The following is a 27,952-nucleotide window of genomic DNA, read 5'->3' on the forward strand; positions in this document are numbered from 1 at the left end:
TATTAAAGACATTTTATTTGTTATCTTTTATATTTCACAGTCAAGAAAAAAAAATAATTAAAAATAACTTGCACGGAGACAGGACATTAGACACAAGCAAGGATACTGTTAACATTAAAGAAAGACTGTGCTCGAGGTGACTGCCCCCATTCTTGGCTGTGTGTATGTTGGTGGCCGCTGCTGAGCCTCTGAGGGAAGGCTGATGCTTTGGTGAAGTACCTCTGGAATCTGTATCACAAGGCTCGAGGGACATTTCCAGTCCAGGCCTTCTAGTTGACATTAAGAAGGTCCTGCATTGCCAGTAACTGCTCCTCAAAAACTAAGACATATGTCTCTTTTTCTGTCCCCTGGGTGTGAGGCCAGGTCACAAACTCCCAGCAGGGAAATGAAATCCCTATATTTGAGGAACAGAAGTAGCATCTCTGTTTTAACTTGCTAGAGGATGAACCTGAGCACCTTGAAGGATGGTATCTCCTCCCATTGCCGGGACCTCCATAGCTGGTGTGTAAGAGTCTTCCAAAATTAGGCCACTTATCTGCAGTGTATCAACTCCAAGCAACATTCTTCTAGACTCTTCCAGGAGTGAATAATCCCAGGGAGCTTCCTTCTAGATAGGAAATTGTTATTGTTGCCCCACCAGGAAGAAAAACTAACCACTGTCCTGACTGGAGCAAATCAACTATCTTGCAAATGCTCACAGTATCTATATGCATTTAATTTCATAGGTACTTGGTTGGCAAACAAGCTGTATTCATTGTAAATAGTCACAACTTCCATTCGGAGAGGCTAGATGTTGGATGGAAGAGAAGTACCAAAGGCCAGATCTTCAAGGCTGCTCCCTTCTCCATCAGTCTTTTGAACATTCAAAATAAAAGCTCATATGAGTTGAGGGGCTGTAGATGGATCCAAATTCTTACAAAATTCTAGACAAAATGAGAGAGGGGAGGGGAACTCTTAGAAAAGAAGTATCCCGACAGAAATGCATAAAAAAATTTAGTTTCATAAATGATTAACACTGTTTTAAAATATTATTTGAATAATATTATTCAAATAGCTCTTTATGCACTTTGGCTTATTTGATCTTTATCCTCTGAAGTAGGCTTCATTTAGTTCATTTCACAGATGAGTAAACTAACCCAGAGAAGTCAAATAACCTGTCAGAGATCAGAGCAGGAAGGGCCAGACTGTGAACCAGGTCTGTCAGATTTTAAATCCCATGCGTGCTGCTACTGCTAAGTCACTTCAGTCATGTCTGACTCTGTGCGACCCCATAGACGGCAGCCCACCAGGCTCCCCTGTCCCTGGGATTCTCCAGGCAAGAACACTGGAGTGTGTTGACATTTCCTTCTCCAATGCATGAAAGTGAAAAAATAAAATGAAGTCGCTCAGTCGTGTCTGACTCCTAGCGACCCCATGGACTGCAGCCCACTGGGCCCCTCCATCCATGGGATTTGCCAGGCAAGAGTACTGGAGTGGGTTGCCATTGCCTTCTCCAAACTGAGCCACTAAAGGCCTTTCTTCAGAGGCAATACTTGAAGTAAGCATTCCACCAGTGTGGAGAAAGGGAGGCTTGAGGTGAGTTCAATGGAAGGTTCACCCCAGGTAGGACCAACAGGCGTCCATGAGACATCCATTCTCGACTACTGCTAACTGGACCCTGTGTCCAACCCCACATGGCACACTTTGTGCAAATCACCCCTTCATGCACACATGAAACACTTAGAGTCTGTGACTAAAGGAAAATCAACCATGAGATTTTAAAATAAAACGACTCAGATTTTCCCAGAATATTCAAAGTGCGTTAAGACTCTCAAAGGATGGCCCGTTCACCCGGGCCACCCACAGAAGCTGAGCTCAAACCTGGGAAGCGGGGATGCTGTGACCCCTTCCCCGGCCCTTCCCCCAACCTCCTAGGCCCTCCTTCTCCTCAGCCTCTTTACTTTTCTTCTCTCCTGCGATGCCTCACCCCTCCTGCTTCCTCTGTCTCCGCGCTCTTCCTCTTTTAAACAAGCCTTTTTTCTCCTTGCCTCTTGGGTTTCCCCCTCCTCGTCTCCGGCCCTTCTCCTTTGCCTTCTGTCTTGTCACTCCTCCTTTCAGGAGTCTCCTCTGGCAGGCTCTCTCCTTTCAGTGTTTCATTCGGTCACACTGAGCAATGCCAGCTACAATTCTCTAATACAAATCTCAGGAGAACAAGCTATTCACCTTGAAAGTCCTCCCAAGGGAAAGAAAATATTACCAGCCTCACTTGTTACTTTAGAAATTGACCAGGTTGCCTTGTGGTCTGGGTGGGAAGGAGAAGAGAGATTTGCCTTTATGTGGGCTGGCTGGAAAGGACCCATGTAAACATGGTTCCATGCTTACAACCAATAGTCCTTCCCAGGCCAGACCTACATTGGGTCCTAGGGCCTTCAGCAGTCTAGGAATTACCATCACAACCACTGGAGTTATAGCCCAAGAAATGTATAAAGAGACCTTAAGGGTATCTGAATTAAGCTTCCCTTTTTACAGCTGAGGAAATAGATGGTAAGAGAAATTAAGTGGTGTGTCTAAAGTCACATATGGGACTTGCCTGGTGGCTCAGATGGCAAAGCATCTGTCTACAATGCGGGAGACCCAGGTTCGAGCCGTGGGTTGGGAAGATCCCCTGGAGAAGGAAATGGCAATCCACTCCAGTACTATTGCCTGGAAAATCACACGGACAGAGGAGACTGGTAGGCTACAGTCTATGGGGCCGCAAAGAGTCGGATACGACTGAGCGACTGAACTGAACTAAAGTCACATAGATGATCAGTGTTAGGGACCAACTGGTGGCTAATTATAATAGCTTCCTGATGAAAAATAAAAAAGGTCTATGGGGAAGCCAGGCCTGCTGCTGATACAGTAGCCCAGTCCCAAGTCTGCCCTGGGGCATTTCACTTAACAAAGGCAAATAGAAAGCATATAATACTCACCTAATAGTCTGGTCGGGGTATGTGCCTTGTGTAGGGGTTCTCTGGCTGGTTGTCTCTGGGCAGGTTCACCTTGATCTTAGGGAAGATGCTCCCCTCTGCTCCTAGATTGCTAAAGCCAGTCTCCTTGAGTCTCAGATTTCTTGAGTCCTTCTCAATCAAGGTCTCTTCTTCCACATTCATGCCTTTGTTCTTTAACCTGTAATTGGTAACAGAAATTAGGATCTGACAATGGTGGCAAGTTCCTTGAAGCAAATGTTAATATTCTTTTTTCAATATTTAAATTTTTTTAATAATTTCAAATTTACATCCTAAGTTACCCCCACCCCCCAAAAAAATTACACAAAGCTCCCATACATCTATCACCCAGAGTCCTCAACTGTTAACATTCCTGAACCATTTAAGAATAAGCTACAGACCTGATGTCCATTACTGGTAATACTTCAGTACTTCATTCAGTGTAGATTCCCTGACTCTCCGCATAAGCTCCATGTAACCATCAAAACCAGAACATTATCCTGATCCAACATTACCATCTATTAATAATTCTGCCTGTCATATTACATTTTGCTAATAATGTTAGTATTCTTCAGTGTGCCTTTGAATTACTTATGGAAATGATAGTAAACGTTAAAGAAAAAGGATGATTTGTGATACAGTTTTTCATTCAAGCAAAGTCAATTCTATAGAAGCACCTCAATGAATAAGATGAGTTCAAGGCATGAAGGTCTTAAGGAGAAATAGAAGTTTCCCAGGATCTGCTGCGAGCCCTCAAGAACCTCAAATGTAAGCATTCAGTGCCAAGTGGAAGGATTTGAGGTGAGGGAGGCACTTGCCTCCCTGCCAGTTACTCTGATCATTACCCTTCTTTCCTTCTGGCCCACAGTCACCCACAGTGCTGCTCTGTTAGAGTGGGTGGTAGGGCCAGAGGCATCCATAAAGGCCACAGGGCAGTCCAAGGGTGACTCTCAGACACTGGGGTGTTGTAAAGGAAGACCCATTCACCTGCTGACCCCGATAGCCAGCACAGAGTTCTTCCCTGTGACAACACTCCTGTCTATGGTGGCTGAGAAGAGGCTCCCTTCCCTTGGGAGTGGGCAAGAAATTCTAATTCTTGGAGGGCTTCGGGAGAAATGAATCCAAGGCTGAGCTAAGAGCAAAACCAGGCTCTGCAGCAGGAAGAGGGAACTGAGAACCAAGGCTGTTCCGGGACACAGCTCTATTGCAGCCCCTGAGGGCCCTGGAGACCATGGCAGTGAGCCGGTCCACCATGGAGGAGGCAGCCTTGCTCCGGAGCTGAATGTCCTGGCCCCCCTCCCCCTGGGAAAAGGAAGGCCATGTTCCCAGTTCCCAGCTTGGCATCCTTGCAATCAAGTCTCTGGGGAAGAGTTAATAACAAAACGGAGTGAAAAGGAAAAAAAAAAAGAAGAAACAAAATATTTTAGGAATGAAAACTATTTGTCCTCTCACATTACAGTGCAAGAAAACCTATTTGCCAAAATATAAGCTATGAGCCAAATACTGCTTTTAAAAAGTAGCTTTTCATTTTTTTTTAATCAGAGTGACTCCTCACGTGGCACATCTAGAATGGAATAGATGATAGCATTCCATCCCTGTTAATGGAGGGAACTTTATCTAAATGTGGAGTGAATGAATGGATCCTACTTAAGTTTTGAAAAAGGGCACTTAAGGCACCAAACTGAAAAAACACCATGCAGAGATAATGTTTCTACTTAAAACCCAGGAGGCTCAGCTGAGGTGTCCTTGTCCTAGTGTTAGTCACTCCATCACGTTCAACTCTGTGACCCCATGGACTGCAGCCTGCCAGGCTCCTCTGTCCATAGGATTCTCCAGACAAGAATACTGGAGTATTGTCATGACCTTCTCCAGGGGATCTTCCTGACCCAGGGATCAAACCCAGGTCTCCTGCATTGTAGGCATATTCTTCATCATTTGAGCCACCAGGGATGTTAGGCTATTTGCCGTGAGATTCTGGGCAGGGGTGACTTGATGAAAATTATATTTGACAATATCAATGGAGTTAAATATTGCTAACAAAATAGTTTTTTGTTTGATTTTTTTTTTTTTTTGAGCAAATAAAGGTTTATTGTAGGGCAAACAAGGAGAATGAGTGGCTCATGCTCAAAAAAACCCAAACTACCCAAAGCATTTTTAATGACATCAGAAAACGGTTGCTATGTCACTTTATAGGCTTCCCTGGTGGCTCAGATGGTGAAGAATCTGCCTACAATGCAGGAGACCTGGGTTCAGTCCCAGGGTTGGGAAGATCCCCTGGAGAAGGGAATGGCTACCCACTCCATTATTCTTTCCTGGAGAATCCCATGGACAGAGGAGCCTGGCGGGCTACAATCCATGGGGTCACAAAGAGTCAGACACTACTGAGCAACTAACACTGATGTCACTTTATAGTATTAAGCAAAAACAAATCTCAACAAAAAATTTAAAAGCACAAAAGATACAAAATTGATTTTAAACAGTAGTCAAAAAACCTAGAAGGATGTATGCCAAAATGTTGGTTGTTTCAGGGTGGTGGGTTTTATGGGTGATTTTTTTATTCTGCTCCCTTACACATGTTCTGTTTTCTTCAGTGAATCATGTGTAGCTCATAGAATCAGAAGAAAGTTCTGATGATAAAAGGTCAATGGTATTAGAGAGGTCTCGCCTTATTTTCCTTCTGTTGCCTGGGAAAGGCTGAATGTGTTTGGAAACCAGAGTGTAGTGCTGACGGCGCTGTGACCCAAGAAAGGGACACTTTGTCCCATACCTCATTGAGACGATGAGTGCAATCACCATGCCAAGAATGACGATGCCAGCAATGGTGCCCACGATCGTGAGGATCAGCTGAAATGCTGAAAGGGAAAAGAGAAGAGTAGGAACAGCTTCCCCCAAGCAGACGCCCCTGTCTACTGCACAGGTACAAGTATTCCCAGTGGTTTCTGGCCAAGAACACAATGGGGCTGTGGTCTGTGACCCCCCTTCCAGGGCCAGGATGAGTGGGTGGCTCACTTCCTTTAACCCTGTGTCCACCGTCACCCCCAACTGTGTCTTCAGAACTCAGTCAGAAGAGACAAACTTGCCAGAAGAAAGAAGGCCATAAACCCAAAGGAGGCCATGGTGGCAGGCCTTCCTGGGCTTGTAGGGAGTGGGATCTCACCTGAGGTCCACTCTACCTCCTTACCTCTGCTGCCTTTGCCTGCCGCCATAACTGATTTTGCTGATAAACTTAGGGGAACTAGGTTGGAGTTAAATTCGTCCCTAATAGAGGAGCCAGGTAAAGACTGGATGGAATTGGTGAGGGAAGAGTCTGGAGGTTCATTCCCACTCAGTCTCCTCTAGATCTGGTCTGTTTAGTGTTCCTGAGCACTTAAAATGTCGTCCTGATGTGGCATGTCAGTGTAACGTACACAGTGGATTTCAAACACATGGTATGAAGAAAAATGTAAAATATCTCTAATAATTCTTATATTGATTGCCTGCTAAAATGATACTATTTTCCATATAGTAAGTGAAATAAAATTTCATTAAAAATCAATTTCACTTATTTCTCTTTACTTTTAAAATTTTACGTAGAATTTTTAAAATCTGAAATTAAGTTTGAAGTTCATGTTGTATTTTTATTGGTCAGTGCTGCTCTAGATCCCTTTGATTGTTCCTGCTCCATGACTCCCCTTTATGCCACCTCTAACTAACCAGGATGCATGGGGCCATTGATCATTAAGTCTGGAAAAAAGCCTCAAAGGTCATCTGAGCCAAACTTCTCATGTTATAGGTAGAGACACTGAAAGCCCAGAAGGAAGAAATGACTTATCAAACCCAGGTTTACAACAAAATACAGTAGAAAAGAAGAGCATTTCTAATCACTAACTTTGTGGCTGGCTGGGAAACTAACAGAAATATTTCCTTCACCTTGGGTCATTGATCTTTAGTTCATTATATAAAATTTTAAATATAATACAGCTAGTATTGTCCCAGTCTGGTGAGGGTAGGGCATGGGAGGGAACAAAGCAACTGAATTTACAACAACATATCCCAAACTTGGAAAAAGGGAAAAAATTGTTAAAAAACACTAGTAAAACAAAAAGATGATTTGAGTACTTAAATGTCTGGTTTCCAGTTTTGCTCCACTATGAATGTAAACATTTTTGGAATATACTGGTCTTTATCCTTTCTAGTAGCAGACAATGAATATTTAATCTAATGCAGGAAATGAATACAATGTTGGGACAACCTTCTTTGGCCTGGGACAAGTCCAGGGGTTCCAGCCCATCTCTTGGGCTGAGTTCTATTGTTTCCCATAGCTGAGAGGCTCTACCTATGACCTAAGGGTGGGCATGGACTGGCCTGACCCAGAAGACAAACTCCAGGCAGATTTTCTTTCTCTTCATGTCAGAGAATTTGGGGGACTGGACAGAATTTTGAATGTGGTCAATGTCTGTTTCTCAGAAGCTTAATAACAAAGGAAGACTTTTCTACTCACAGTCTTCACAGTTGATTCCACTGTAGCCAAATGGACACCTAAAATACAAGAAGGAAAAGGAAACTGTGGTAAAGAACCTTATGAAAGCAGGTCAGAGTTCCTACCCAACCTCCATGTCTTCTGTGCATCCTTCTTTCATTGTCTTCTCCCCGTTCTGTCTCCTCTTTCTCTTTTCTTCCTTATGCACCCCGATCTTCCAGGTAAGTACCTTTCATGGCTCTCGGGAAGATTGAGGGGGCATACAATGCTGTGTGGTTCCATTGGCTACCAGCTGAATGCTCCATCTTCAGAGCACGGGAGGATTCATTGGTTTGGGTGAAGATGAGTCCCAGAGGCCTAGCACTTAGTGGGACCCCTCAAGCTGGGAGACCACATGGCTCACTCTATTACTTATTTGCTGCCCTGTGAGCAGGGACTTGCCATTTATATTCTCTGAGCTTTAGTTTTGTCACTTGAAAATGGGGGAATGAATACATTCCTGAAGTTGTTATTTGAGAAGCGTTACCTACTGTAGTTCCCAGTACACAGATAAACGTTCAAAAATTGGTGGTGGTGGTGCTGCTGCTCTGAACCTTCTGCCAGTGAACCAACTTCCCAAACCTAAACTCATACGTACATTACAAGCTCTGTCCTTTTCACCTAGCCTTAGCTATGAAAAGACGAAAAGGGGGTGATTTCTCTTACTCTTGACAAATCCCTTGCTTATCTTCCTTGTAGCCTGGCAGGCATATGCAGTCAGCTGTCCCGTTGCTCTTCACTAGGCATTGCCTCTTGCTCTGTGCATTGCAGGTATCGGAACACATTGCTTCAAAAGAGAGTGATTTCTGGGTAATTTTCAGAAACAGCCTCTTCAACCCCAAAGTGACACATCACAGAATACAATTTTTCACATTGCTTTTTCTGGGTGAAACTAGGCGCTCAGTGGCTGTGAAGTGGTACGTGGACCTCTTCACCAGCTCTTACCCAAGGCCCCCTCCAGGCCCGTAGGATGAAAGCCAAAATTCACATCCCTCAGACTGAAATGCACATGGAGGCTTGAGCAGGAAAGTGTGTACTTCGTGAGAATGCAGAAGGAAAGGGGAAAGAGGTGAACCATTTGAAGCAGATGGAACACTTACCAACACACATAGGCATCTGTGGTTTTGGTCTCACCAGCCCGTCTTTGCACTCACATAGTAAGCCATTGTCACAATAATTTTGGTCATTCGGTTTTTTACAACCATAGTAATCACACTGATCTTGCTCTGAGAGGCACAAATAATTCAAAGACATACTTAGCAAGACAATATGGATAAGCTAACTTGTGAAAACACCCCATTCCATTATGGTCATCACTGCGTTTTAACACATTTTGGGATTCAACCAATGAAAATCCAAGATTCTGAAATTCAGCTCCCCAGTGGGTCTCTTCTGTAAATATTTCCTTATATAATTCAATTAAAATTAATTCAATCCCATGCAATAGAATTCTGTTCAAATTCTCTTTTGTACCTAGCTCTTTGCTGGGTTCCACGAAGGACACAGTAGCTGCATAAGTTTTGGACCCCATCTTCGGAAAGTTACATGTTTATACCCTTAGGAAGTTGCGACCAGCAACTTGTAACATGGATTTTAAGTACAGTGGGAATTCAGGGGCTCAGATAGCTAAAGATAACATGGAGAAGGTGGAAATTGGGCTAAGTCTTGAAAGAGAGGAAAGATTTTAATAGTCCGAGGCAAAGTCTAAGTGCAGTAAACAAGGGATGAAAAGAAGGAAAGGATTGTTGTCTGGGAGTGATGGGACTGTACTTGGGCAGGGGAGAGGCAGGGAGGTGAGGTGGAAGAAAGTAGAATTCTTGGCTCTGCAGTTGATTGTCTGGAGGCTTTTTGTTCAATCATTTGAGTTTTGGTGGGTTCAAGGTGTCTTCCACCTGTGAAATGGGGCTAATGCAAGTGTCTACTATAGGAGACTCAACAAATAATCGTCCCGTGGTTCATTCATTGGTATAGCAGGGTTAGAAGGCTAGGTTAAGGCCACTGACTTTTATCCTACAAGTCTGAGAATCCATTGTAGATTCTAAGCAGAAGCATGGCCATGAGAAAACCACCTTTTAAGAATGTTAGTCTAGAAAAAGACTGGAAGGCATTAAGGACAAAAAGATGAATCTGAAATAGATTAGGGGGAGAGAATAGGAGCAGGTAGAAGAGATGTGGTTACTCTCTTCCAAACATCCCAAGCCTGTAACTAACCTTCCTTTACCACCTGCTGTTTGAAAATGCCTCTAAATAAAAACTCAGAGAAAGAGATTTTACAACTGTTGACATAGAAGACAGACCCTGTCTTTGCAGCTGAAATGAGAGAGCAACAACTTTTCTCTAAAAGTTTTGAGCTCTCCCTTCCACATGCTGGGCAGTTCGTGCTCCTGTGGCCATCTCCAGCTGGGATCATTTGAGACTCTGTTAATGTATCTGAGAGCACATGCCTGGTCTCAGAGTGGAGAGATGCTGAGAGGAGTTGTCAAAAAGAGCAGTTCTTAGAGCTGAGGCCAAATGGTTTCAAGTTGGCCAGGCTCAGAGCTAAGGCAGTTCAAGTACAGCCAAATGGGAGAACTGCAAAGGGAACCCTAACTTTATCTTGAAGAATGCACTGGATATATTCATTTGATGACCATTATGAGTGGTCCATCCCCAAGCTGATCGGGACTCTCAACTTCCTCACACTTGCTAGAAATCTCATCTAGCCAAAAGCAGGGTGTATAGTAAGGTTTTGTCTTGCCCTGCTGACAATTTCATCTTCCAGGCGGGTATAGCTATTCTGACTACATGAATTGCTACTCTGGACCAAATTCTGACCCCCAAGGAGAAGTTTATTGGCAGGTAGAAGTGACTGGCTCCTTGGAAGACAAGGACCAAGTGATAGCCAGAAACAGGAGTATGACTTTGAGAGAGTAAATGTTGTAATGTTCAGAAACGCTAAGGTGTAGTTCCATGGTATGAGACTCTGGAAGATGAAAACAGTTCAGGAAAGTAAGAAGCTTTGAAAATGTAATCCTAACTGTGTAGCTGTAAATGACCCTCAATGAGCTATTAAAAAAAAAAAAAAGTGGGAGAAGGCCAGGTAATTTAAAGAAACTGGCATGGTTTGCACAGGAAGTTCTCAGAGGAGAGATATAAACAAAATATAAAAAGAAAGTCCTGAAACCAAAGGTGGAAAATTAGAAGTATGACAGTCCAGAGTCCCAAATGAGCTCAGGCTTGTTACAAGCAAAACCCAAAACAACGACAACAAAAATCCAATTACAAAGAGCAAAGGGTTAAAAATAAAAAATGAGCAAATAAAGAGTGTGTGTGTTTTCCATGTCACAGGGGCTCATGGAAAAGGCCAGCCCTGGTTGGTGTGTTTATAAAACAGCAAAAGTGAACTGTTACAGCTCTCCTGCGGGCATGTGCATCTGCCTAAAGGGGAAACCGTGGAAGTAAAATTTTCTTTAAGCATTTGGAAAGCTGTAACTTGGTACAGAGCACTCCTGTTTCCGCCTTTCTTCATCTTTCCCAGTCCAGAGGCTATTTATCCAAGGCTACCTTCGAAGAAGAGGAAGAAACTAGTCAGTTTGATGACTTAGGGGATGGTTATAAATGAGCAGAAGTCAAGTGACTGGGGAAAGGGAGGGAGGAAGAAAGGATGGTTCAAAGAAAACTCAGAGATGTCTGTGGATTCAATTATCCAGTTCTTCTGGCCCCCTTCACAAGGAAAGTAAAAAATTTACTTCTATTTATTTATAATAGAAAATGTAGATAGGTCTTCAGGTAAATGTTGAATAAAATTATTTAATACTTACGGTCATATCCTGAAAAGTTACTTGAGGGTGCATTAATCGCCTTTGTAATGGCATTTGATATGGTTGTCTCATTTTCCTTTGTACTTTCTGTAAAAATGTTTACTACTGCTACGTCAACACCCTGGTTACCAGCACGCATTTCAGATCTTGCTGAAGTGGATGCGCTAAAAATGAAATGAATCCATCACTTGAAGAATTGAACTAAAGCATCACCAAATTGGTCTTCAGACCTCCCAGACTCTCAAATCTCTCAGAGTTAGTCCCAACCCATTTTTTTATATCCACAGTTGAGGCTCAAAGAGGGAGGCCTGGGGTTGCTATAAGATGGCCATTTATAGACTTAGAGATCTCTACTCAATATGCATTCAGAGGAAATCTAGGACTATAGTAAGGTCCTAGTGGAAGGCACTTAGAAAAATTGTGGACAATCATTACTAAGTGCCTGGATTGAACCAGAAGTAGAATCAGTGACATGTGAAACAGTAAGCTGCCATTTTCTGTAGAAAATCAAGAGTAGATCTCCCGATGAGCTGCAAAATCTCAGATTTCTGCCTTGAGAGAGACAAAGGGATATGTATTCTTTTCTGCACACAGAGAGAGCAGTAATCAACCATATTGAGTCTGGATCATTCCCAGAAAGGGCCCAGAAAGCCAGCAGGCAGCTTCAAAGTGTGTGTGTGTGACTAGGCCTGGGCACACCTGACCCAGAGGAGAACTGATCTCAAGAAAGGAGGGGCCGTGGGAAGCATCAGACGTGCACGCGTGCTAAGTTGCTTCAGTTGTGTCCAACTCTTTGTGATCCTGTGTACTGTAGCCCACCAGGCTCCTCTGTCCATGGGATTCTCCAGGCAAGAATTTGGAGTGGGTTGCCATTCCCTTCTCCAGGGGAATCTTTCCAACCCAGGGATGGAAACAGCATCTCTTTAGGTCTCCTGCATTGGCCAGGTGGGTTCTTTACCACTAGCACCACTTGGGAAGCCCAGGAAGCATCAGAATGTAATACCAAATCACATCACCTTGCTGCAAGCCATCCTAAGGGTCTTTCCCTCTCTCTAACTAGCACTACAGTTGGGGTCCTGAGATCGGCTGTGCCAAGTTCTAATTCTTTCATTTATCCAAAAAAAATCAAGTGATAAAACCACTGAGAGAGAAAAAAGAAGACTTTAAAAAACTTCTTCCCTCTCTGATTTGTGTCCATGTGTTTTTAAGACTCAGGATATATTTTTGCAGTCCTATTGTTTTTCTATACTCCATTCTGACTTTTGAATAAATACAGAAGTTTGAAAACACAGCCAACCCTACTTAGATAATGTTTGCTGCTATATGGGTTCTGTGGAACAATTCAGAAAATCCAAAACATGAACCAAATTCTGTTTTTAGGAATGATCACCTCAAAAAAAGGAGTCCAAAAAGCAAAGTGGGCTTTAGAATCTTAAAGTTTCATGATTTGTTCATGGTAGAACTCAGAGGTAACAAAGGAAGGTACCAGGCAGTGAGAAAGGGGTACCTGGTACAAACTCGTCTTTATCAGTTGAAAGATGACCAGAGATCTATGGTATAAATTTGCAGTGGGGCTAGGAAAGAAATGCCATCCATAATTCATTCATCATCTGAAGAACCTACTAGCATACAGCTCAGGAGGCAAGACATTACTCATGGACGAGTTCAAGGAAAGGATGGAGTGGCCATGCACTCAAGTGACAAAAGGTTGTCGTATACAGAACCAGGGGAGAAGGCAATGGCACCCCACTCCGGTACTCTTGCCTTGAAACTCCCATGGACAGAGGAGCCTGGTGGGCTGCAGTCCATGGGGTCACTAAGAGTCGGATACAACTGAGTGACTTCACTTTCACTTTTCACTTTCATGCATTGGGGAAGGAAATGGCAACCCACTCCAGTGTTCTTGCCTGGAGAATCCCAGGGATGGCGGGGCCTGGTGGGCTGCTGTCTATGGGGTCGCACAGAGTCGGACATGACAGAAGCGACTTAGCAGCAGCAGCATACAGAACCAGGGCGCTAGCTTCCAAGTTAAGAACCCAGAGATCTAGACCCAGGGGAGCCACCATCTTCTGTGGCCCAAGACCAGTCCTAACTTCCCTCAGCCTGAGTGTCCTCTTCTGTCCAAAGAGAGATTGGAGTGTAGGAGGAATTCTGGGGATCCTTCCAATTCCAACATTCGGGCAGTAAATAAAGAGCTTGGGGATTCCGAGGAGAGAGCACTGGTCTGGAGCCTAAGAAATGCCCTCTGAAGTGAGACTGAGGTCCATCTGCCCGCCACTGCCCCCAAGCTGGGGGAGTTGCTCCTCTCAGGACACTGAGTTCACAGGTAAGGTGTTGTCACCAAACACCCCTGGCTCCCTTTCAGTAACTCCCTAAAAATGGAAGGAGTGCCACAGTTTCAGGGAACCACTCCCCACCAAATGACTCCGTGGGACCAGCTCTCCATCACACTTGCAGGGTCCCCTATTCTGGAAGGCAAACAGATGGGAACTAATACATGTTGAAACTGACTACATGCCAGGTACTTTGCACAGGGAAGCTTTCCAACAGTATCTCATTTGCTCCCCACAGGGTTCTGGGAAAGTTGATCAGAGTAAACCAGATATACAGATTAGGTAACAAAAGTTCAGAGAGGTTAAAACACCCACCCAGTCACACAGAAATAAGGTGCCAAGACTGGGATTCAAGAAGAGGTTTGCCTACTACCTACTACTGTCATACCTCACTGTTCCTGCTTTTATCCAGTCATCCTGACGCATGAACTCCCTGTTGTCCCCTAAAGCAAGCCTAACACCCTTCAATGATGTATAGCCTTCAGTATTGTCTGCTGTGTCTCCAGCTTCCAGCCACTGTGTTGGGGCCCAGCCTCTCTGCCTGCTGCCTGTACCGTGCCTCCCGTTAGACTGCCTCCTGGCTACCAGTCACACGTGCCCCTTGCTCATCGCCAAGATCACAACTCACGACTTTTAGGGGATCTTCTCTTAATTCATCTTTTTCCTCAAAGGATTTGACAATGTTTATGAAGATAGATGTGATAATAAAACCACAGAAATATAAATACATTAGAGCTGCTTGTTCTGCACGATTCTGTTTACCTTAGAGAGTTCTTTCCTCAGCCTGTAGCACTTGTGTATCGATATGCTTCAGAGAAGGCCAAGATGGAATCACTAATTTCTTGAGAATCCTCTACCTCTTTGGGTTTCCAAATAGCACACAGCCCTGGTTACCACATGCTGATACGCTCATTGCATGCCTGTTCTTACTGTAGAAAGAGCTCACGACAGGCCCTTCAGTGACCAGTCGTGTGACTGGGGACTTCCTGTCTGCCTCATTTCCCCCTTTGAAGGAAGAGATGGCCATGAACCATTCATTCTCCTCCAGGCCCCCTGGGATGCACATTCCAGGGAATGGCCAGGTGTGGTTTGTAGCCAAGGGATCAAACAGAACAAACAGATTCAGGTGATGTCCTGGACCATGTGAGCAAGTTGCTAAGTAGCCAATCACAGGGAACATCTTGCTATCCCCAGGCTACACTCTGCCCACCCAGGCCAGGGTCAATATGCATCTGAGTCAGGGCCCTTTGTGGTACTCAGACTGACCACCTCTTCTTGACTTGTGACTGGCCACCCTAGGACTTCAGTGCCATATGGGGAATGCAAGAGGAGACTAAAAGTTAGGGAACACAGCCTGCTTCCAAAGTACTCTGTCCACAGCAAACTTACCTTACTTTAACAATTACAGTCTGTCCGTATTCAGAATTGTTAAATGTATCTTTAAACTGTGGAGAAGAAGAACAGATTTAATAACAACTACAGCAAGGGGGAAAAGTAATAGTATATCTAGATTTTTAATATAAACCCATTTCTAAACGCATTTATGTAACACAGCAAATTTATTCTTTACATGTGCTCTAACACCTTTCAGTAATTTCTGCTTTAAAATAGGGTGATTCTGCTATAAGTCAGAGCTACCCAGGAAAAAGATGGAAACCTGAAGTGCTCAGTCAAATCAATACTCTTAAATATAGCGTGACTGACTTGTTTTCTCTTTTTGAAGTCATGTGAAGTTTTGCATCTTTGTTAGACTTTTCTATATGCATACTTCATACACTCATCAATTTACCCAAGGAAGACTTAAATGCTTACCTTCCCAAGGCATTATGCCAGAGACATAGATTACCAAGATGGGCAGACCCAGCCTATGATCAAGTTACACCATGTAACCTCAGATTATACCATGAAGCTGACAGAGGTAAGTGCCAGAGATAATACAATCTTCCATGGAAGTTCAAAGAAACGCTCTTCCAGTCTCAGAGCGCAAGACAGGGCTTCATAAAGGAAACGGGCCATAAAGCATTTCAGTAGGTGGCACGGGTCCAGGAAGTAGACAGAGGAAGGAATAGCTCACACCAATGCTTGGGAGCAGTGTGGCTCAGAAGACAGCTGAAGGGTCAAGTTTCTCCATTTGTCAGCATTTGCAAATTTTAACTTCTTTGAACCTCACTTTCTCACTGGGAAATTTGAGACAGCAGTAATTCCCACCGAATAGGGCTCTAATGTGTAGAAAATGAGATGGAATACATGATACATAGCTTTGTGAGCTGGAAGGGCTCCAGCACTGGTAGATCTTATTAGGCCTGAGTTGTGTTCTAAGAGCAGACAACTTTAGATACTTGTAAACAAGTGGCCAGAGATGAAACTGGGACCTCTGGCAGGGGTGAGGTGGAGGTAGGCTGGAGGTCCCAGCTAGAAGGTAAGTTATTTGATGCCAAGAATGGGTTCATTTCCTCTTATGATACCACCGATACCTGCCCATCTCCAACTTCCATCCCATAGCACTCAGCATAGGGCCATCTCCAGGAAACACTCAACAAACACAAGCTGACTGATGATTGAAGAAATTAAATGTGAAATCATAACCTTGGACATGTCTTCCTCTCTTTGGACCCCAGTCTTGATATTTATTACATGAATGTTGAACTGGGTTGGTGCAACTTTTTATAATTCAAGAATTTTATTATTTTCCCCCACACTTTAAAAGATCATGGCACCGGTGTAATTTTAAGAGATATTAAAACATTTCTCTTATTCTAGTCAAATTCAAATAAATTTGATACTCTAGTTAAGGCTGAGCAGCCTTGTATCCAGAATATGTCTCTATTCCTTTTAATTCTTTTAAATATCAGAAAGAGCTAGTATTTCTGTAAACCATCAGAGCACTGCGAGTCTACGTAGGATCAAGTTCATTGGATGACCTCCAAGGTTCTATCCAGCTCCACTGTTGACCATTGGCCATTTACATTTCTTAAATCTCAAAAAAAAAAAAAAAAGATTGCAAAATTAGCATCTGGCATAGGAAAAAGGCTTTCCTTTTCTTTTTTCCTTCTTCCAGGTCATCCTTCGAGGATTTGAGGATATACACTTATTGATCTGAAGGGCCAAAAGGCTGGGCATGGTGGCAGGAATTATGCAAACAGGCCTGCCAGGCCCCCACTGCACAACAGAGCCAGCAGGGGAGAAGCAGCAGCCCTGAGGGTCAGGCAGGACTGGGTTCAAATTCCTCGTCCTCACTCATCAGCTGGGTGACCTTCGGTCAGTTTATTTAGCCTTCCTGATCCTTGACTACCTACCTCATCTGTTAAACAGTATCATAGTACCATCTTCCCCATGTGGCTACTTTGCGAATTAGAAATATACATAAAATGCCAGGTACAGCATAACAGGGAAACTTCAAATCCCTATGCAGCCTGTCCACTTGGATCTAGCTGGGGACAAAATAGACCCTGAGAGGCTTCTCAGGGCCTGAGCTGGCACTGCCCCGGCTACATGGTCTGCTAAGAGGACATTAAAGAAAGTAAACTGTCTTTCTTATCCTATCTCCAGGAGTTGCAAAGGAGTTCTGGTGTATCCCTTTAAGATTAAAAGTTTCTTGGATATTATAAAGTGCTCTATCCCCTCCCTGGCACCTCTGGGACCATCAAGATCTGACTGCACAAGTCACTAAACTAGTCTCTGAAGACCAGGGGCCTAGATCTGTAGCAGGAAAGGCTTCTGGACACTCATATACCCAAATCATGTTGGGAAATGCAGTGGCCACAGTGGCCAGTGCTCAGTAAAGCCACATGAGACAGCTGAAGGATTTCCTAGAAATGGAAACACCGGTGTTGCTTATCCTCAATGTGCCAAATATCATCTGAGCAGGAAATTGGACTGTAGATCCAGGGTAAGAAGCTAAGTCACGGCCAGCAGGCCACTCATGCACAAGAGGTAAGGCAAAGGGGCTCAGGCAAGCCTGGGATACAGCAGACACAGCTTTTATCACAGCAGTGCCAGCCACCAGCTGTTTGGTCATGAGCACGTGCTCTCCCTGGACTATCTGTAAGATCATTTGGATAATATTTTTTCATGTTTTAACAATTCTAATAACAAAACTCTTTTATAATTATGTAATTTCAAATGTAAACACACTGTCATAGAGTAAAACGTTAATTTTTTTTCAAATTTGTATAAAATGCTTTATTGGTTTCTTTAAAAACACAAAAACCATAAAGCGCGGTAGCTTCTACTGTAGAGCCTCTAATCTAATCAAATTTCATTTGAAAACTGAGAAGACAAGATTAAGAGTTAAAGCATCATGCCAAAAGCACACACTACTAATAAAACACACAACTCTGACAAACCTCACATTCATCCTCATGCCGTACTCCAAGGATCTTTGACATCTTTTGATTTTTGACTTAAAAGAGGTGTGTTTATCTTCTTTACATAATTTTTAATCTGTCGCTAGATGCTGTTATTCTGTACTTTGTGGTCCATTTTCATGCCACCATGCTTCGTGGGCCCCCATTAAGACATTCGTTTTTTAAAGTCTTTCTCCACCTAGAGTTCTGAGATATATTCCCAACCTAATATTTTTCCTTTCAAAACTAAATTTTGAGAAACACTGGCTGGACACCGTCTCTGAGACCTTCCAGACCTTCCTGACATATGTGGTTCCAGAATACAGATCTCCATCTCCTCCATGTCTACACACTCACTCACAGTAATCAACATGAAATGAAATTGTTGTTCACTTTGACCTTTTTGACAACGGGATAAAGAAGTAATGTTTATTAATTCAGATGGAGTTCCTCCTCCAGACATTAAAGAAGCCAGACTATGTATGCCAAAGGAAAAAATACAATTTTTCAATTTTTTTCTCTTCAATTCTATGGAAATAATTTATTTTAAAAGAGCATTACATTTATCTGCCCATTTAATCAGCCTCTGTAAGAAAGAGTATGGCATGGCTAGAAGTGGCTTTGAAGGCCCTTGGCTGTGCCTCGTATTACCTCTGGTTGCGGGATCACAGGGAGGCCCCCAGGTCCTAGAGGAAGAGCCCAGGCACCAAGGAGGCAGTGGCACTGGGAATTTGGAACAGCTACTGTTTACAGACCAATAAGGGTACATTTCACTGTTTGAAACACTGGGATAGCTGTACCAGCCTGTACCACCCAAATGCCAGTCTATACAAGTCAGTGTTAGAATAAAGAATATTTATAGAGGAAGGATGTTTGGAAAATACTTACAAATGTAGTAACTTGAATGTATAAATTCTGATATGCCTCAGAAGCTTTATTTTCAAGTTCAGATGTGTATGATATTTTGACCTTAATTGTACCAGGGAATATCTTTCCTGAAATTTAAGCAGAATCCTTCTGTGATATTCAATGCAAATAAGGTCCATTTTGCTTAAAGCATAGATTGTTTTTAAATTCTAAACATTTTGATACTACAGTAATTCTGGAAATATGAAAAACATTACCCCAAACCCAACCTAACCTATCACAATTATTCTCATTTTGGTATATTTCTCCCAGCTCTTTTGTGTGTGTGTAGGTGTCTAGTTTGTATCATTATAATTGCAAGTTTATATCATGAGTCTTCTTTACTGACTCTTAATAGTAAACATTTTTCCAAATCATTACTAAGTCTTCATAATTATCATCTTAAATGCTATATAATATTCTATGAAACACATCTTTCCTTCATTGATGGAGTCACTCTTTGTTTTCAATGCTTTTAATTATTCAAAAGGAAACAAAGTTTGCACAAACATCTCAATGCACAAAACTTTTCTATTTTTGGGGTCATTCACTTACAGTGGATCCCCAAAATGAGATTACTCATGCTAACAACAGGAACAGCCATTTGGCCTTGGGGATATCTCTAATCCCTGTGCCAACACAATACATTCATTTCCAGTGCAGTTGGCAAGAAGGGATATTTCTTTTTCATGAAACAGACAAAAACATATAGCTCAGGAAACAGCCTTGGACTTTTATAGCACCCAGCTGATCTAACCAAAAAAGTGTAGTGTCAATTTGCTCTTAAAGTCCATTTCCAGAGCTGAGAAGTTCTTAAGTCTCCAAAACTAAGATTTGGTGTTATGGTACAAGCAAATCCTATGACAAAAAAAAAAACAAAGCCGAAGTCAGAGACCAGGTTCCTGGCTTGTCTGACTCTGTAGCTTTAGGAAACCACCTCGTCTTGCATCAGTGTCCCCATGTAACAGCACTGCTTTGTATTCCTGCAGTCTTTGTGGTTTTACACACCCACATCTCTCATTTTACACACGTACCTTTCTACACCTATCATTTTCATTTTGACCCCATGGCACTGATCCTTCAACCAGATAAAGTGAAGGGACCCATTCCCTGCCATACTTCTAGAACTAGTTCACATATCTGAATTGGTCCATCTCCTCTCCCACTAGGTTCCACTGAGATAAAGGCAAACTTTTTTTCTGCTTGGCTGGCCTTTGTTGCCTGCACATTTTCTTCTCCTTTTAATATTCCAGAAGCTCTTTTCATCATTATTTTAAGTTTTCTATTCCCTTTAGGCCTGAGATGCACATTCCCATTGTTCAGCCTTTGTAACTCACCTTTATTGCATGTGGAAGACTTATAGTAATATCCTTCTGAACACAGGCAAAAATAATAACTGAGCAGATTAACACACGAACCATCCTTACATGAATCCTCTTTGCAAGGTGTGCTGGGACCTGAGATACAGTAGAAAGAGATTAAAAATCTACAAGTGACAACAAATAACACCTGGAAATATACTTTTAAATCTTCACGTCTCCCTCCTGGGCACTTTCTATTACTTGGCTGTTACGCCATGGTATACCCTTAGAACAGCTAGAAACAAACACATATTTTCTTATGTCTCTAGGAAGATTGTTGCTAAAATTCTAGAGCCAAGCACTTGTCAATAGTAAAGGTCAGAGGTTAGTGAGTAACAGTCTGCTCAGAAAGAGATCCCAGTGTTCTAATTCCAAGGAGTAAGGAAATACTTTGGATTTCACAGATCCTCCAGAACTTTGATGTCTGCTCCTCTAATACTAGGTGGGGTGCTCCAAAATCATTTTAGAGAAAGCACCATATTTTTTTCGGAAGATATGAATGACTGACTTACAGGGAGGACCAGGCAAAAAACTACCCGCCACCCAAAACTAGATATTATACTCTGGTTAACATACATGGTATACAGACCTATGAGGAAGGGGAAGGGAACAACGTGGATTAACTCAGTAAAAATTCTAAGAGGAAGTGATGAAGGGCCACTCTACTTTCTGGCTTTCCGAGTGGATGACTGAATAAATGGTGAGAAGAATATTACCATGGTTTCTACACCACTGCTGAGGATTCCTAGATCAGACAGCGTGCAGCATCTTTTCTATCTTTGGAAAACTGACGGGATCCGAGAAGAGAAATCACCAGTTAGCCAAATGGCGATCTTGGCTAGCCATTTCCCTCTGTCAAATGAAATGATTCTGAGCTTTGATTTCAGAATAGGTTGAATGACTGACAAACTTCAGAGCTGTCTTAAAATTCTTATGGTTCCATAGGTGGAAATCGTTGCTTAAAAAAAAAACTACATATAAGGTACAATGTATATAACATGGTCTCTTTTTTATTGAAGTATAGTTGATCTACAATGTTCGTTTCAAGTGTACAGTATAGTAATTCAGTATTTTTGCAGATTATACTACATTAGAAGTTATTACAAAATAATGGCTATAATTCCCTGTGCTATATAATATATCCTTGTTGCTTATCTCTTTTATACATAGTAGTTTGAATCTGTTAATCCCATATTCCTAATTTGTCCCCCTCCCCTTTGGTGGTTTGGAGAAGGCGATGGCACCCCACTCCAGTACTCTTGCCTGGAAACTCCCATGGACGGAGGGGCCTGGTAGGCTACAGTCCATGGGGTCGCGAAGAGTCAGACATGACTGAGCGACTTCACTTTTACTTTTCACTTTCATGCATTGGAGAAGGAAATGGCAACCCACTCCAGTGTTCTTGCCTGGAGAATCCCAGGGACGGGGGAGCCTGGTGGGCTGCCGTCTATGGGGTCACACAGAGTTGGACACGACTGAAGTGACTTAGCAGCAGCAGCAGCAGCAGCATAAACTTTAACCCCATTTAAGCTATTTTTTCTATAACTATGGGCCTAATTCACTTTTACTAAAAAATAAAATAGTGCTAGTGAGGAATTCTCATACTGGTGGGAATATAAATATAAAGCATAGCCATTTCAGAAGACAGGTTGGCAGTTTCTTACAAAACTAAATATATGACCCAGCAAGTGCAAGTTTTAGTATTTACCCAATATAAATGCTAAGTATTCACTTAGTATTTAGCAACCTTTTTCCACTCAAAACCCTGCAAATGAATACTTAGAGCAGTTTTATTCATAATTGCCAAAACTTGGAGGCAATCAAGATGTCCTTCAGTAGGTAAGTGAATAAACAAACTTGTACAGCCAGACAATGGAATATTATTCATGTTCAAGCCTTGACAATCAACATGGCGGAATCTTAAATGCATATTACTAAATGAAAGCAGCCTATCTGAAAAGGCTACATACTGTGTGATTCCAACAACATGACATTCGGAAAAAGGCAAAACTCTGGCAACAAAAGATCAGCAGTTGCCAAGGGTTAGCAGGGAAAGAGGGGTGAATAGGCAGAGCGCAGCAGATTGTTAGGAAGGTGAAAATGGTCTTTATGATGGACACATATCATTCCACATTTGTCCAAACCTATTGAACACACAACACCAAGAGTAAACCCTCAGTAAACTGGACTATGACGTGTCAGTGTAGATTCATCAGCTGTCACAAATGTACCCTCTGATGAGGAATGTTGATAATAAGGGAGGCTGTGCAGGTATGGGGGCAGGGAAATATGGAAATCTCTCTACATTTCTCTCAATTTTGCTGTGAATCTAAAACGTCTCTAAAAAATAAATTCTATCTAAAAAGAATATTTTTAAGAGTAAAAGAAAAAAACAAAACAGGCTACCTGGACGTAGGAGGCATAGGGCATGCAGTATCTCACAAACAATAAGGGCAAGCTCTCTAACAGGGTGTTAACTGATATTCTAAGTAAAGTCAATGGCTTTTCAACAAAGCCTTAACCACATTGCAAGGATAATTTGGAAAAGCCTAGGGAAGAAGTCGAGTGCAGCACCATTTTGGATATACTGGTCAGATAACTCCCAGTGTGGCTTTCTCCTTGGCAATAAAGGACAGACTCGGTAGCATTTCTGTGTGCCAGGAATAAAGTCACAGGATGTTACAGTGGGAAAAGGATTTTGTGGCTATTTAGTTCAATCATCTCTTATTACAGGTGAGTATGTTGAAGCCAAAAGAGAATTGGTTTGGCCCATGCCTCACAGTTAGTATAGGGCCAGAACACAAGAAGGCTGCCTTACTCTGACGGAGGGTCTACTGCTGCTGCTGCTGCTAAGTCGCTTCAGTCATGTCCGACTCTGTGTGACCCCATAGACGGCAGCCCACCAGGCTCTCCTCCCCCTGGGATTCTCCAGGCAAGAACACTGGAGTGGGTTGCCATTTCCTTCTCCAATGCATGAAAGTGAAAAAGTGAAAGTGAAGTCACTCAGTCGTGTCCGACTCTTAGCAACCCCACGGACTGCAGCCTACCAGGCTCCTCCGTCCATGGGATTTTCCAGACAAGAGTACTGGAGTGGGTGCCATTGCCTTCTCCGGACAGAGGGTCTAGGGAAGCAGAAATGGCATGGAAAAGCTCCCTTTCCTGACTACAGGAGAACTGATTGTGTAGCTGTTCCAAACATGAAAGAAGATTGGGAAGCAGGTTTCAGTGCACCCTCTGGCTCCATTTCCTTAATCATTTATTTCTTAGATCTACCAAACATTACTGAGGAAGCCAAAAGAATAATGTATAGGAAGATATCAACTTGCTCTTTGACCCTGGGCAAGTGGCTGCCCTTACTGAGCCTCAGTCTCCCTAACTGAGAATAACAGGGTTTATCTAGATCCTTTAAACATAGGTTACAAGACTCTTTTAGACCAGGGGTTGGAAAACTATGACTCATAAGCCAATTCTTGCCAGTCCTCCTCTGTTTTTGTAAACTAAGTTTTATCAGTACACAATCAGCACATTCATGTGTCCATGGCTACTTTGATGTTAATATGGCTGAGTGGGGTAGTTGTTTAACAGATCTTATTATGGCCCACAAAACCTAAAATATTTATTAGTTTGCCTTCACTGGTAAAGTTTACTGACCTCTATTCTATACCAAACTTTGGCAAGAAGTTTGGCAAAGAAGCAAGTGTTTCCTGTCTCAATAACTTAGGTGGGAGGTCAATTTTCATCTCTTAAACAGTATCCCTAAACATCCGTCCTTTGGACCATGGCTCTGGTAATATCACCTGTTTTCAATAACATTTGATGAAGAATCAGGGTAGAACTGACTCATTTCTTCAGTAGACCGAGGATCTAGTAGTGGGGCTAGAGATTTCATCAGTGCTTATTAGCACCTGACCTCAGAGAAAAGAAACTATTTCCAAAAATCTCCTAGGGAGAGGGAAACTGCAAAAGTAGCTTTCACAAAGTCCAAGTTTAAAAAATTTTCCACATCTGGCAAGTAGCTTGAGGAAAGAATAGAATGGAACTGCAGGTAATCTTTTAGCATCTCTGCCATCACTATTAGCCTGTGTGACCCAGACTTTTTAATTCCAGGGTTTTATATCCAAGGACACCTTCAGTTCAGTTCAGTCGCTCAGTCATACACACTTCCCTTCTCTGGCAGAACGCACATACTTACCGTCCTTCACAATACTGTGACTCCTTAGTGAGGAGATTTGAGGGACTTGCTCTTACCTGGAGTACGTATGGTAGAAGTAGACATATTCGAGGCGTTAGCAGGAATTGTACTACCTGCGGGAGAAGTAGGTGTACTCGTAGCAGTGTTAGGAGTTGTTTTTTCTGTGGTAGAAGTAGGTGTACTTGTGACGGTAGAGGTTGTAGTAGCTGTGTTAGATGTACTTGTGACGGTAGGGGTTGTAGTAGCTGTGGTAGAAGTAGGTGTACTTGTGACGGTAGGGGTGGTAGTAGCTGTGGTAGAAGTAGGTGTACTTGTGACGGTAGGGGTGGTAGTAGCTGTGGTAGAAGTAGGTGTACTTGTGACGGTAGGGGTTGTAATAGCTGTGGTAGAAGTAGGTGTACTTGTGACGGTAGGGGTGGTAGTAGCTGTGGTAGAAGTAGGTGTACTTGTGACGGTAGGGGTGGTAGTAGCTGTGGTAGAAGTAGGTGTACTTGTGACGGTAGGGGTGGTAGTAGCTGTGGTAGAAGTAGGTGTACTTGTGACGGTAGGGGTTGTAATAGCTGTGGTAGAAGTAGGTGTACTTGTGACGGTAGGGGTGGTAGTAGCTGTGGTAGAAGTAGGTGTACTTGTGACGGTAGGGGTGGTAGTAGCTGTGGTAGAAGTAGGTGTACTTGTGACGGTAGGGGTGGTAGTAGCTGTGGTAGAAGTAGGTGTACTTGTGACGGTAGGGGTGGTAGTAGCTGTGGTAGAAGTAGGTGTACTTGTGACGGTAGGGGTGGTAGTAGCTGTGGTAGAAGTAGGTGTACTTGTGACGGTAGGGGTGGTAGTAGCTGTGGTAGAAGTAGGTGTACTTGTGACGGTAGGGGTGGTAGTAGCTGTGGTAGAAGTAGGTGTACTTGTGACGGTAGGGGTGGTAGTAGCTGTGGTAGAAGTAGGTGTACTTGTGACGGTAGGGGTGGTAGTAGCTGTGGTAGAAGTAGGTGTACTTGTGACGGTAGGGGTTGTAGTAGCTGTGGTAGAAGTAGGTGTACTTGTGACGGTAGGGGTTGTAGTAGCTGTGGTAGAAGTAGGTGTACTTGTGACGGTAGTAACTGTAGTAACTGTGGTTGCAGTGCCAGTTGGGTTCGCGGCTGGAAGAATAAAGATACCAAGTTTCAGAAGACAAAACACTGAACACATAGTGCAGTTGCTATTATTTAATATTAATTAGTACCTAATCCATTTTTTCCTGAAAAAATAAATGTAGTGCACTATATTAAAAATAAAAATACATGACTACTTCTTAAAAAACTGACACAAATTAAAAATTAAACAGACAAAACTGGAAAAATGTTACTAGGGAGTTCTCTGGTGGTCTAGTGGTTAGGATTCTGGGCTTTCACTGCCATGGCCCGGGTTCCATTCCTCATCAGGGAACTGAGATCCTACAAGCTGTGCATGATAGCAAAAAAAAAAAAAGTTACTGAAAAGTACAATGGCAGTTGGTCTGTTAGCTCAGCTGGTTAGAAAAATATGAGGTAAATATCATTTATTACATTAATTGTTATAAATTATAATTTATTAATATAAACTATTAATTATATGTTAATATCAACATATCCTATTATTATGAGATGTAATATCATTTATGTCTGTAGTTGCAGAACTGTCAATCTGAGTTTAATATTCCTCAGAGTGGTTCTCAGTGAGGACAATTTAAAATGCCACAAGGGGACGCTGTTTACCATCTGGAAGCAGCTTCCTTTTGTCCTTACAGTTCATGGCAATTATCCCTATTTTCAATTACAGGACATATTAGTTGAGGGATGGTAGAGAAGGGGGTATGTTTAAAGAATGATGACAAATACCCCATTAAGGTATTTAATGTATCAAACTTCTTTCAAGATGTTTTCTAGTGATGTGTACCCAATTCTTAATTCTAGACACAGAAACTTTTTAAAGAGTAAGATGAATAGAGATAATCTTTGCCCTAAGGGCTATGGTAATCATCAAAGTCACCTTTTTTCCACTCTTAGGAATCCCTGGACACATGAAGTAGTAAACTCTTGAGTGAGTGAAGTTGCTCAGTCGTGTCCGACTCTTTGCAGTCCCATGGACTGTAGCCTACCAGGCTCCTCTTTCTATGGAATTTTCCAGGCAAGCATACTGGAGTGGGTTGTCATTTCCTTCTCCAGGGGATCTTCCCGACCCAGGGATTGAACCCAGGTCTCCTGCATTGCAGGCAGATGCTTTACCATCTGAGCCACCTGCTGCTGCTGCTGCTGCTGCTGCTGCTAAGTCACTTCAATCATGTTCGACTCTGTGCGACCCCATAGACGGCAGCCCACCAGGCTCCGCCATCCCTGGGATTTTCCAGGCAAGAACACTGGAGTGGGTTGCCATTTCCTTCTCCAATGCGTGAAAGTGAAAGTGAAGTCGCTCAGTTGTGTCCGACCCTCAGCGACCCCATGGACTGTAGCCTTCCAGGCTCCTCCGTCCATGGGATTTTCCAGGCAAGAGTACTGGAGTTGGGTGCCATTGCCTTCTCCGAATCACTTTTCTAGAACCCTTAACTGTCTCCAAGAGCTCTGAGAATGATGGTCAGTTTAAAAGAAATAATTAAAAGAAAAGTTTTAGTAAGGAAGCTATTCCTAAACCTTTGGATATAGAAAACTGCTGAAGATGCTATCAGATTTCCCCTTGGGTCTGGACACCCCTGGATGGTAGAATCTGGCTCTTCACCTTGAACAGGGCTTGGTTTAACCAGTCAGTCATAGGCAAGTGTCCTTCCAGGAACAAGAGAACAGTTGACCAGCTGGCCATTTTGACTGCTGCTACCCTCACTTATCAAGGGCTTACCTGTGCCCAACTGTGTCTGTGGAACAGATATGAGCATCAACATTTGACAGAAGTGCCACCAATACTCAGAGGATTAAGGGATTTGCCCAGAGGTAAACGCTAATTCCCAAGGATAAGGGGCAGAAAACTCTTGATGCCACATTCAGGGATTAAACCAGGTCTGTGCTCTGCATTAGGACCCAAATGACATTTGGGGGTTAAAGAGGAGATTCTAGGGCACTGAACTACTAAATTGCTCTTGTCTGGCCTCAGGACTTTCAAGGGCAAATCTCAGGCTCTCTGAACCCCAAATCCTAGTCCAGAAATTTCTTTTCACTACTGTTCTATCTGCCTTCGTCACAGACTGAAATGCCTTGTGCCTTTGAGCCCCCAGGAAACTTCATCCACAACACAGTCCACCTAATGGGGCAGTGGGAATTAGTAGCTTAAGCCTGCTGATTCTATCTCAGAGACAACAAACAGGATTAAAGGAATGAAAAAATTTTAAGTGTTCCTTACCTAAGGCTTGAAAAAGGAGGGCAAGAAGAGCAAGGAGAGCGAAGGCTTTCATTTTGGATGTTCTCGCTAGGTAATCCAGGAAGGAAATGATTTGCCTCCAGCTACCTTTCTTTTAAACTCTCTCTCAGGTTCAAAGTCTAGTCATCAACTGACGTCAAACCTAACAGAGGCAATTACTAGTTAGGGTTTGGTCGTATAACATAGGTCTCTCTCG

General features: G+C 42.9%; 1 protein-coding gene across 1 annotated transcript; it reads right to left on the reverse strand.

The window, feature by feature from the left end:
- MUC13 (mucin 13, cell surface associated) lies at nt 1-27,924 on the reverse strand. The gene is made up of 12 exons (XM_002684796.7): nt 27,739-27,924; nt 24,459-25,532; nt 20,187-20,306; nt 18,832-18,938; nt 14,987-15,042; nt 11,265-11,428; nt 8,565-8,690; nt 8,131-8,251; nt 7,447-7,484; nt 5,734-5,818; nt 2,952-3,147; nt 1-923 (listed from the first exon to the last, which is right to left on the reverse strand). Exons 1-11 carry the CDS (start codon nt 27,788-27,790, stop codon nt 2,952-2,954), a joined length of 2,139 nt encoding a protein of 712 aa, XP_002684842.4. The 5' UTR covers nt 27,791-27,924; the 3' UTR covers nt 1-923.
- Nucleotides 27,925-27,952: the final 28 nt, after the last annotated feature.

Source organism: Bos taurus, chromosome 1 (assembly GCF_002263795.3).
Source record: "Bos taurus isolate L1 Dominette 01449 registration number 42190680 breed Hereford chromosome 1, ARS-UCD2.0, whole genome shotgun sequence".
Lineage (NCBI taxonomy): Eukaryota > Metazoa > Chordata > Mammalia > Artiodactyla > Bovidae > Bos > Bos taurus.